Below are 12,907 nucleotides of genomic sequence, written 5' to 3' on the forward strand. Positions count from 1 at the left end.
GTCCATCCATGTTGCTACACATGGCCAGATTTCATTGTTTCTCATTGCCATGTAGTATTCCATGGTATAGATAAACCACATCTTCTTGATCCATTCATCTGTTGATGGACACTTAGGCTCTTTCCATGTTTTAGCTATTGTGGAGAGTGCTGCTATGAACTTTAATGTTTATTTCTGATAGCGAGAGAGACAGCATGAGCAGGGGAGTGTCAGAGAGAGATAGGGAGATACAGAATTTGAAACAGGCTCCAGGCTCTGAGCTAGCTGTCAGCACAGAGCCCTACTCGGGGCTCAAACCCACAAACCGTGAGATCATGACCTGAGCCGAAGTCAGACACTCAACCGACTGAGCCACTCACATGGCTCATTTTGATTTGGTCTCAATTTTTTTTTCCATTTTGCAATCCTTTTTCTCCATTTTGATTTGGTCTCAAAGATTCAACAGCATGGATATCACTGTTGACATCTTAATCTCCAAACTAATTGAAATTCAGACTCTTCTCTGTTAGGGTTTCTCTCCACTGTTGGCTCTACTCTCAGCAGTTTGCTAAAAATACTTTTAGAAAGTAACAAGTTGATTTTGATGTGACACCAGTTTCAAAAGTTTGTATGCCTGCCATTCTCTCTTCCGAAGAAGTAAAGAGGGAGCAGCCTGACAATTCATCTTATGTAATAGCCCAGTAGCCACCCCTCTCCTCCACAGCTCAGCCCTATAGACATGTCTGATTCTTCTCTGTAGCAGGTAAATGTGTATTCACACGCTGTACTATAAACAGCCTGAGGGCAGTGAATCCCACACCACTCAGTGAAGTGTCTCCTATTAGTGTTTAGAGCAGTGCTTAGAACAGTGCATAGATAAGAGTTACCCTGACCTCCTACGTTTCAGGGATGTAAATGAGATAATGAATGTACCCCTTTTAGTGGCTTGGGAGAAATGCCAAATGTACAATTAAAGTTGACCAAAAGACTAATAGACTAAAAAAATACTGTTCTTGTTCACCTCTTATCTAGAGTATCTGACGGCAACCTTGACGTATAGTAGATGCCTACTCAGTGTTTATGAAGTTACATGGAGATTGGGCTAGAATTTACCTCTTTTAGGTCAGCTCTTTCTGCTAAATCATATATTTTTTTTCTTCTTTCAAGAAGCATTCATTGAGAATTTCTTTCATATGCCAGAGCCTGGCACTAGCACTATAAAGACAGTTAAAATAAATTCACTGTCTGTCTCACTCTCCAGCAAAGACAGATGCTTATAACAAGTAGATATAATTCACTGTGGTTAAGTGTTACAATTAATTTATGTAGATAGTACTATGGGAACATACAAGAGCAAACTATGAATAAGAGACTGTTAAAACTCCTTTTTAAAATGAGCAGAAGTTTTTTGAAAAGAAAATGGAAGAAGGGCTTTGTCGGAGAAACAGTTTGATAAAAAAAATAAATGCTCAGAATTGCACGTGGCAGAAATAGAAGTTTCACGTGACTCATGCAGAATGTATGTTGAGGGCTTATTTGGGGTACCATGTTGCAATCTGTGTCTTAGCACTGGCCTGAAGAGTCTGGATTCTTTTCTGTAGGCACAGGTTGATCTCTAAAACCCCATTTGTGTGTTGTTGTTTTTTAATTTTTTTAAATGTTTTTTATTTGTTTCTGAGAGAGAGACAAAGACAGAGAGAGAGACAGCGTGAGGAGGGGAGGGTCAGAGAGAGAGGGGGACACAGAATCTGAAACAGGCTCCAGGCCCTGAGCTAGCTGTCAGCACAGAGCCCGACGCGGGGCTTGAACCCACGAACTGTGAGATCATGACCTGAGCCAAAGTCGGACGCTACCAACTGAGCCACCCAGGCGCCCCGCGTTTGTGTTTTAAAAAAGTCAAATGATCAAGTGGGAGATAGATAGAGGTGAGCAGGAATCTAAGGTAGGAGAACAAGAGGAGGCAGACAGCATTTAGGAACGGATGGGACGCCATACTAGGCAGTGCCGATAGAAATGGAGGACAATAAGAGAGGGAGAATATGACACATATTTGTCACTTTAATTTCTCTTGTTTTCTCTAAGTAGAATAGCTGAGAAGAAAGCCAGAAAGCAGATCAAGAAGAGAAGCAGGCCGTAAAGAAAGAGCAGTTCTGTGTGAGGCTAACTAGGAGCTGCCAGCCTCTCCCACATCCCATTGTCCAAGATGCCCATCATTGCTGTGTAACACTTTAGTGGACCTGGTGCCCTTCTCTATTGCCCAGATTTCTGTCATCCTCTCACCCACATTGAAAGTGCACCTGTATCAAAGACTTGCCATTTTGTGTAAAACAGATTTTCCATCTTAGAAACAGTGCTTCTCTGATTGTCCCTGTTGAGAAAGTGACTCCGACCAGGAAAACAGTAGGCCAGACAGCCCTATATGGGAGCTGTTTTGAGGTAGTAGGCATTCTGTGGAATTCCCGTTCAAATACCACTGTGTGGGTGACAGCACTTACAAAACTGATTCTGTCTAAATGTTAAGGAACAGGTGGATCGCTAGAAAGAAAAAGGAAAAAGCTAATACATTTATGAAAATGGTATTGACCTCTGTAGTAACCAGGAAAAAAAAGCAAACACCAAATAAAATACTGTTTTACAACTTTCAATTTGCAAAAACTAAAAAGTCATACAATGTCAAGTTTTGTTAAGAATATGGAATAAAATATTCCATATATCTGTGACATGTTGATGCGAATGCATTTGATGCAGTGACACTGAAGAAGAAGTTGATAATGTCTGGCAAAGTTGCAGATGATCTGCTCCAACAATTACAATCCTCAGAATTCTCCCAATAAATATGTGTAGAGATATTCACAAGAATGTAGATGGGAGCCCTCTTCTAAAGAATCTGTAAGTTCATCCTTAAGAGAATGGGTTCTCATTCAGTGAAATTGATAATAAAGAACTAAACTTTATCAACATGGATAAATCTGCAAAACAAAATGTTGAGCATAAAATCCAAGTTTCATGTGCATGCTTGGCAGGATGACATCTCACGGTGGATGATGACAAATTTATAAAATTAAAAATTGTAAATGTGTAAGATTATACATTTATTATGGCTACACAAAAAATAAAAGTGAGAATACACATTGGAATGATAAATACCAACTTCAGGATAGTGGTTTTCTTGGGAGAATGGGGGTGAGTTCAGGAATAGGACAGTGAGATATTTGGGCGTTTAAGTTGTCTTTATAAAGTTTTGCTTATTAGGCAAGTAAATAGTTCTGTTGTATTCTCTCAAGGTTTTATATGTATGCCTATAATATTTACAGTAAAAACCTTGCATATGGCTTTACTTACATGTTCATTCATTCATTCTTTTAATCTATCACCCATTAATCTATTCAGCTACCCATTCACTTATTCTTCTTTCCCAAAGTAATTTTATTTAAACAATCCAAGAAAGGGTGATTAGGGCTTAAACCAAGTAAAGAGAAAAGGACAGAGTATAATTAGAAGACAAATTTAAGGGCGATTATTGGGTAAAGTTGTCAACAACAGCTAAATGTAAGAGCAGATATGTGTGTATGGAGGAAGGCAAGGAATCAAGGATAATTTATGCAGATCTCTAGCTTGGCATTGACCATGAAGCATGCCAGGAAGACAAAGGAAGAGGGGTAACGTTGGAATAGAGGAGGGATAAGGTATCAGACTTTGTCTGGGTTCATGGTACACTTTTTTTCCGTAAGCCTGACAGATAATCTTTAATTCAGTAATTATTTATTGAATATCTGCCATGTACAAGGCACAATAAATAGAGATTCTTTAAATTTATGCATAAATACTCTTTTTCATGACTATGGGTTTTTTTAGTTTATACCATTATTTTTTTAAGCATCGTGGTACAGTTACTGCTCCAGTAAATTCAATTGGGTAAGCAATTTCAACTGAATACAGTTGAATGGCAGTATGTAGCCTTGTTAAGTTATTCAGTAACTACTTGAAAGAGAGTGAGAATCCATTAAAAACTTCAGACTGGGTAAACTCATTTAAGTTTGCAAATTATATTCAGAAGAGAAGTTAAAGTTGGTTATCTTGAAAATATCCCCCAAAATTGTAGTGTAGTAAATAATAGCTGGATAAGGCTAACCTCAGAAATTCTTCCTCAAAAGTTATTTAGTTCATACAATAGTAAATATACAACTATATGGATAAATTGAGCAATGCTTTGGATGGAAATAAACATATTTGTAAAATTAGAGGTATTGGCCAGATATTTCTGTCTTCATCTTTTGCAAAACTTCTCTTGCCTATTGATTTACCTTCACAAAGATGTAAATGGTCACAGGGAATAATGGGTTAAGAAAACGCAATTACTGTGTGGATTTCCAGCTTCTGCCTAATCAGACCATTTCAACCAAACCGTTTTCCTTTTTCTAGGCTCTACCCAAATCCTCTGCTCAGAGTTATAGATTCTAGTCCCGTTCACAATGTCCAATCCTATGTGATCATGAATGTCCAATCCATGAATGTCCAATCCTAAATCCCCATATAATTGTACTGTTCCTCCTCCATAGATATTTCTCTTCCCAAGACTACATAATAGGCAAAGAGCAGGAAAATGACTTTGTCTCCTAATCCTGTGTGTTGAGGATACCCTGTGAGCTCAGCTGAGTTCCTGGGGAGCCTCGATGTGTTAGACTAGAATCAGACCAGTGCAATCTTGCCTTTGCTCTACCCCACCCCAACCTACTATTTGAATTTGCCTATTTTCTCCAGTGTTGGAGAAATAAACCAAAGACCACAGTCAAGTAACAATAAAGTCGTAATTCCCTAGCGACTTGAAAAAGACGTCATTTGTTGCCTCAGTATGGCAGCCTGTCAGCCCCTTTGATGTAAAGCATCTGTCCTTTTCAAGGGAACAAGAAAAATCTGGGTCTCCTTTCTAGTCTGTGAAGTGGGAGACGATGTCATTTGTTGTATGGAGCCATAAGCCCCATTTTACTGGGTTGCAAGCTACTGCCTTTGTTAACATGCTAAAAATTTCATCAGCTGTCTTTAATCAAAGAAGATGTGTGTGGGGATTGTGGTTGTGTTGTGGTTGGGTTTCTTTTCCCCAGCCCATGAGTCACAGCTGGCAGAGAGCAAGGACACCAGTGTGTCATCAGACAGCCAGTCACCTGAACTTCTTGCATTTCAGTTATATAGCTAGGTAGTCCTTAATTCTGTTTAAAAACCTCTACATGCTCCTATTTGGCTATGTAAAGGCGTTTTATTTCCTCTCCTGTCCAATAATATTTAGTCATTTATGGCTTCTGTTAATAAAGTTTCATTTGAACATCTACTACTGTAAATAATTGCATGACCAAAAGAATTCACTTTATGAGAGGATAGACATTTGATCTGACATTCTTTGTTCCATAAAGGACTTCATCCTCCTATAGGACACTTCGTCTCAAAAGATGTAAAATAATATGATCTAAGATCAGGAAATGACCTCTAGAACATTGCTTCTCAAATTGCAATGAGCATACAAAATACCTGGGGATTTCATTAAAATTCAGATTCTGATTCTCTGGTTGGCACCTGAAATTCTGCATTTCTACCAAGTTCCCAGGTGATGCTGATGTTACTCCCTGGACGAGAGGCAAGGCTAAAAGACCGATAGGCACTCAGTCCCTTGGGCATCCAGTAAGCTACCCCTCATTGCACTGTGAAGGCTCATCTTTGAAGAGAGTAAAAACCATGTAACCGAAAGTAGTCTGCATCGAGTTTTATTTCTTATATTTTTAACAAACACATGAAATTGTTTACATAAAGTATCTGTTGACACTTTCAAGCAGTTACCTAAGGCTTGTACCTAAGTGCTCATTACTTAGGTCACATGTGAGCATGCATGCAAATTTCCTCAGTTTCCACTCACTCAAATAAGAGGCTATAGTGATGTTTTAAAAGCACTGCATAATAATGTAGGTTTGTAAAATAAAAACTTATTTTTACTCTGGTGAGATAGACGCATTCAAATGAAAATGTTACAGCTAAACACAGAAATCTATAGCTGCCTAAAATATTATGTTCTTAAACATATATATTTGTAGTTTACTTGGATTTTTTACTCTTTAGAGAACACAATTAGGGCGCTTAGGTGGCTCAGTTGGTTAGTGTCCAACTTCAGCTCAGGTCATGTCACATGGTTTGTGGGTTCACAACCCACATTGGGCTCTGTGCTGACAGCTGAGAGTCTGGAGCCTGCTTCAGATTCTGTGACTCCATCTCTCTCTGCTCTTCCCCTGCTCAAGTTCGTTCTCTCTCTCTTGCTGTCTCTCTCTCTCTCAAAAATAAGTAAACATTTAAAAAAAGAACACAGGGGCACCTGGGTGGCTTAGTCGGTTAAGCGTCCGACTTTCGCTTGGGTCATGATCTCGTGGTTCATGGGTTCGAGCCCCACATCGGGCTCTGTGCTGACTGCCAGCTCAGAGCCTGGAGCCTGTTTCAGTCTGTGACTCCCTCTCTCTCTGACCCTCCCCTGCTCACACTGTCTCTCTCTCTCCCCTAGAAATAAATAAAACATTAAAAAAAATTTTAAAAAAATAAAAAAAGAACACAATAAGTATACATAAACTTCTATTGGATCTGTTATCCCATTTTAACCTCATAATGTCCATTTTTTATTATTTTTGTTTAATGAGTAACATGCTAGGGTGGATAATGAAACCTTAAAATTTATTCCATGAGGCACCTGGGTGGCTGAGTTGTTAAGCATCCGATTTCAGCTCAGGTCATGATCTCATGGCTTGTGAATTCGAGCCCCGCATCAGGCTCTGTGCTGACAGCTCAGATTCAGTGTCTCCCTCTCTCTGCCCCTTCCCCAGCGTGCACGCTCTCTCTCTCTCTCTCTCTCTCTCTCCCCCTCTCCCAAAAATAAATAAACATTAAAAATTTAAAGAAAAACACAAAAGCTATTCCAAAAACACTATGATAATTAGCATTCAGAACTCATTTTGATGACAGATTTCACTTCCTAATTGTGTTGTTTTAGAGTAATATTCACTTTTCTTTTTTCATCATTTGATGGAAGGGAAGTGACTCAAGTACTCTGAGGACAGAGGAAACCAGGCTGCAGTTCAGTAACAAAGCCTATTTATGTGGCTTGGTTTACTTCACCACTTGTCTTCACCTCTATCTCTTCTGGTTTAACCTAGGAAAGTCTATAAAGCTAGTAAAGGTAGAGCCAGGTCACAAATCCACAGGGCTTGGATTTGGTGTTTCCTCAGGCACACTGACAGGAGATTCTGCTTTGGGTTCTGAGGTGATAAGGAGACAGAAAATAAGAGGAAAAAGACAATAATATTGTATTCTCCTGTAATCTTCGCAGCAGTTCTATGGAGCAAGTACTATTATCATTCATTTCTATAAGAAACTGACGCCTCAGTGTTCCATCAACTTGTCCAAGTGCACACATCTCTGGGCCAGAGCTGGCATTGGCACCCAGGCATTGTGACTCGGTAACTTTTGAGTATCTTCAATAATCCCCATAACTGGTGATTACACTTGGGCACAGATACTTTAATAATAAAGCGATTTAAGAAATAACGACTATCCCACAGAGCCATCTGGTTTCTCTCAGCCCCTGTCTCTGGGCCTCTTCTATTTCTGGCTAGCCAGGAATGATCTCCAACCGTGGTTCTCCATCCCCATTTCCTCTCTTCCCACTCATGATAGCGGAAGTCTGAACATTTTATCTACTAGCATCTCTAGTAATTCAGGCTGTGAGCACACTTTCGCATCACTTTAGTAGCTATTTATTGATAGTTATGCTAAGCTATGTGAGGGAATAGAATTCAGAAATGCATCTAGGCATCAAGAGACTCAAGATAATAATGGGTGAAATGATAACAAAGTTCTGTTAGGAAGACAGAGTAGGTGGTGTTATTTTAGGTTTCCAGCATGGACCTTCATTGCACATGTAATTTAGAGCTCTGTTTATTTGGATTGGGGCTTAAAATTAGAAACTGACCATCTGTATTTTTCTTGATAAGTGTGGCGTCATCCTGACCAAAAGGTTTTTGAAGGTCAGGAATAGCTTATATTTGCAGCATTATTTTTGGAAAAGAAAAGAGGATGTAGACAAGTTTGAAAGTAATGCCCTATAGTTGAGGACTTAAGAGAATTTTGCTGTGCATCCACAGACAGATAGTGTAGCTATTGGAATAAAAAATTGTAAAGTATATATAAAAACATAAAAATGTTTCTATAAAACCATGCATGTGCTCTACCTCAAGGAGACGGAAAGAAGAAAAAGTGAACTTGACATTCGCAGTGTCTACTATGTACCACATTGTTGATTGTCTCATTTTTTTTCTGACAATATGCAAAAAAGTTGATGTTATTTTAATATTTCGTAAATGAAAGAATTGGGCACAGATATGTTAGGGGACCTCACCAAGGTCACAGTCAGTGGTTGAGCAAGAATTCAAACTCAGACTTCTTAAAGTCCAAATCTGATCATCTCTTTCCAGTTGGTTTATTCTGAGCTATTCAGCCCTGCCCCCAGCACTCTTTTTGGTTCAGAAATAACTGTTATTACAGTAAAGAGTGGAGTCACATGAATTCAGCTGAGAAATGCATGCATTTTGTGAAAATACTAAATTGTAAAAATTATTGTGAATTACTTTACACTGCATCACAGAGTTGCCAGGACAATTACTCCATTGACACCATCTGCAAAATGAAAACACAATCTTAGCATAAACACATTTAGTTTTATCTGATATTTGAAATACGCATTTGTATAACTGCCAAAATATTAACTGCTCTATATTAGCCAGAAAGTTCGAGCGACAAGACAAGAACAGAACTGCCTTTATTTGTAGAAAGCAAGCAAAAAAAATTTTTCTTTCCTTTGGGAAGGGCTTTTGTTGTTGTCAACTAATATGTGAGAATTCAGGGATGGAGACACTTGTCTGAAACTAGGGGTACATAAGTCATACTTTTTTTTTAACTCTGCCTTTCATGTGATAACTTCGTATTGCAAATATCACATATTACAAAAATTTCTTTGTTCAAGAATCACAACTACCTTTAAACAAAGAATGTAAAACTTCTGACAAAGGTTACGTTTTTCTGCACCACCTTTTTTCTGTTTTGGTATGTTTTTACTTTGCTGTATTTACAATAAACATTCACCAGGAGAAGTTTAAAAATTTGACTTAAAAATAAGAACTTTGTCTCATTAAACTACTTGGGTTAGATTTGGAAAGGACGTTAGTGGTTACATTTGAATTTATTTTTCAGAGTTTCTACCCTGAAAACATCAGTAAAATTTTACAATGTTTTAACTTATTTACTTAGAGTTTGCATAAACGGCCTGGAATATTGCTAAGGAGAGGAAACAAAGAGTGGGCAGTTGTAGATTTGTCAACTTTTCCAACTTAATTTTTTTATTTCTTGTCATTGAGTTGAAAAAAAAGTTCACTTCTATCTGAAATTGTATAACTTTTAACTGTTTCCTTAGAAAAGTACAGTCTGACGAGACTACAAGGTTTTCATATGTAACCTCTGCTTTCTCATTAAAGAAGATTTTTGTAGCTGCCCGCCCTATTTAAAGCAGAGTGCACCAGCTGTTTGAAAACTTTTTTTTATTCCTAGTTATCTTGATCTATTTGTATAAATTGCTAAATTGCTTCCATAAAATGCCTCCAGACATAAGGGAATCATTTGCATAAGTGGATGAAGATTTTTGTCTTCCATGAAGGAAAGCTTGAAACAAGCCTCTTAATCATTTTCCTCCCTCTCTCTGGTTCCAGTATCCGGCGGCTCTGATGAACCTGGGGGCTATCCTCCATCTCAACGGCCGTCTCCAAAAGGCTGAGGCCAACTACCTGCGGGCACTGCAGCTCAAGCCCGATGATGTCATCACGCAGTCCAATCTCCGTAAACTGTGGAACATCATGGAAAAGCAAGGCTTAAAGACTTCCAAGACCTGACACGGGAGGGCATACCTCGTCCTCCTCCTTACTGGAAAGCTGGCTTCGTTAATGAACAGACCTTCCCAGCAGTGCTAGGACAAGAGCTAGTATGGACTTCAAGATGGGGGCAGGGGTCACTGGGGTCACTGCCACTTCTGGGAGTATTCACTCTGCTGTTGGCACAGCCGTTAACACCAAAAAGGGGAACATTGGAAACCTCCTGAAGGATGTAATTGTTACCCATAGAACTATTAAACCAGAGCACTTAAAACAGGATCTCACGGCATTGGGGCGAGGGGGGTGGGGTGGGCAGGGAATCTAAGTTACAAATTTTGTTCATTTTTGAAAGCTAATTTAGAAATTATATTGTTCCTTAAACACTGTGAGAGGAAGTCAGAGTGTCCATTCAGCCCTGCTAAACTATTAAGAGCAAGTGTTAATAGGGAATGATTAAAGTGTCGCGTGAATTCCAGCGTGCTGGCGGGTTGTCCTGATGCTGCTGTCTTCCCTCTTCGGGACGGCCTGCTTACCAATTTGTGAAACTTAGAGAAAAAAAAAAACTTTTTTCTAAGTATGTCAAGACCCGTCAGAATCTATAGTTGTTTCCTGACAAGTGCACATCACATTTTATGATTTGGATGTCACAGTCTTCATTTCTTTTAGACAGCATTTGCTTTTCATGTTCTGAGCTGAGGTAACCAGCTTTCACACTGGTGTTGCAGGAGAGGCCGGGCAGACCTTATACGTGTCAGGCAGGCAATGTTTACTTTTAACGTCACCAATGTCACCCCAGACCACCTAGGAGAATTCATTGTAGTAATTCTTAGGCTTTTGAAATGACTATACCTGGTTAATGTACATGCTAATATAGGGATTACATCCAAAAGAGCTTAAAAGTGTTCTAATTCCAATAACTAACCAGCAGCTATTAGGCAAAAGGGAACGTGCTATGCACTTCCCAGATGTTAATGGTTAAGAAATCAAGTCTGAGCAAAGCAGTGTATAATAATGGTTGCCAATGAATGTTATATTTTGGAAAGAATTGGTATAAAATGCTAATCACTTTCTGACAGGTTCCTAAACAGCAATGCAAATAAGTTTTTAAGGCGTTATTTTTATCATATTTTGCTCTTCCTTAAAGACATCAAAAATGACTTACTTTAGGCTGCAGTAGAGTATAGCATCAGCCTGTGTGTTTTTATGTCTTCTGCCATGTGCTTTTCACAGTTAAACTATTTTTTCACTAGCAAATCAGTATTTTATTTCTTTATCTAGTAGTAACCACTTTAGTGATCATTACACAAGTAAAAATGAGGTAGAGAAAAACATTGAACAATGTTTGACTTACAAATTTTGCTACTAAAAACTAACTTTGCAAAAAAAAAAAAAAAAACAGTTCACTATCACCTTCTTCATAGAGAAAGTAGCTACACAATACCCTACATATTTATTTATTTATTATTCTACCATAGCAAAATAACAAAACTTGATTCAGTAAGTCAGTTGTTTGCAACTGAAAATTAGCTTTTTCTCTTTTCTTTAACTTTTCATGTATATATATTGGGCAGCATCCCCACTAAAAGGAAGCTGGACGTGCAAATAAATCATATTTTGTTTTCTCCATATTTTATATGTTTTGCTCCTTATCTGAATAAAGTGGGATGAAGAATTTAAAGTAGTGTTCCTATGGCATTAGTGTGTTTGAAAGAAGGGCAGTTGTAGTGAGAGAGGTTTGTTGATGGCATTAGTAAGAAGGCCCTCCTAATATGTATATTATTTTGTAAACATTTCATCGAAGGGCCAAAAGTTAAATTATAACTAGATCACTGTGTTTTTCAGAACGATATTTAACATTTAAAAACAGCACACCCGTGGTCAAACCAAAAGTGTGGGTTGAAGTGTATTTTTCATCTTCTAGTGCATTGGCAATTGCAAAAAAAATAAATAAATAAGGAATTTAATATAAGGATATAGAGATAAATTCAATGTCTAACAGTTTTATTTATTTAAATAGTTATTGACCTATGATGACTTCCTATTCTTAACATTTTATGTCTTTTTGTTGTTGATGTTCTTCCTTCCAGACACTTGGTTCTTAATAGGTTCGCTGATTGCACAGTAGAGGCACTTCATATTGACCCAGTCCCCAGGTAGCATTAATAATTGGGCCTGTGTCATAAAATGCATGGATGTTTAATAGCTAAATGTCCCTGACACCTTTCACTACAGGGCTGGGCTTAGTAACTGACCAACTTGGGGGGAGGTCGGGAGGGGGCGCTATAGAACATGGTCAAAAAATGTCTCCGCTCAGGGATTTATGGTGGATTATTGCAGACAGTGCTAAAAATATAGAGCACAAGACAAGTTTACTAAATTAAAGTTTTATTTTTTGAGAAACTGTTATTTGTATAAATTATCAAGATTTGTAGGCTTTCCTTTTGTAGAAATAATTGTTTTATGTGCCAGAGAATTTCAATTTTGTTTTCAACAATAAAGCATTGATAACAAATATGTCGTACAGGCCTTTTTTAAATCTTCTGCAGCAACAGCACGTAAGGTTCTCATGGATTTTAACAGAGACTGGAAAAAGTTTTTAAAAGGTAGAGATTGAGCGTCAGAGACATATCATGGCTCACGTATAACCAATAATAAGTAATCATTAATTTTTAATAGTTATAATAATATTAAGGTTCCCCATAACACCAGATTTTCCACTTTCCAAAAAAAAAAAGATGGCATAAGTTTTCTTTTCTTTTATTGATGAGCTATAGGAATGTGTTAGGAAATATGCCAAGCATGACCCGTTCATAATTCATTTGGTTAAAATGGCCATATTTAGAAGACCCTGATACTCTAGTCCTGATCCTAGAGGAAAGCACAATGCTATTTTGTTGAAAGACAAGAGTACGACACATTCAGGTTTCAGTTATAAGAAAACCCTTGGGTTCTAGACAGAAAATTTGATAGGCTTGTTAAAT

The 12,907-nt window shown here is 38.0% G+C and overlaps 1 protein-coding gene across 1 annotated transcript in view; it reads left to right on the forward strand.

Moving 5' to 3' along the window:
* LOC120226007 (protein O-mannosyl-transferase TMTC2-like) overlaps positions 1 to 12,412 on the forward strand; it is a 115,133-nt gene extending 102,721 nt beyond the window's left edge. The window contains exon 5 of the mRNA XM_039224197.1: positions 9,768 to 12,412. Within this exon, the coding sequence (XP_039080128.1) occupies positions 9,768 to 9,947 (180 nt within the window). The 3' untranslated portion in view covers positions 9,948 to 12,412. The remainder of the gene's footprint in view (positions 1 to 9,767) is intronic.
* The last annotated feature ends 495 nt before the right edge of the window (positions 12,413 to 12,907 follow it).

The sequence above is a fragment of the Hyaena hyaena genome, unplaced genomic scaffold (assembly GCF_003009895.1).
Source record: "Hyaena hyaena isolate Hyena2069 unplaced genomic scaffold, ASM300989v1 scaffold_1551, whole genome shotgun sequence".
In the NCBI taxonomy this organism is placed as follows: Eukaryota; Metazoa; Chordata; class Mammalia; order Carnivora; family Hyaenidae; genus Hyaena; species Hyaena hyaena.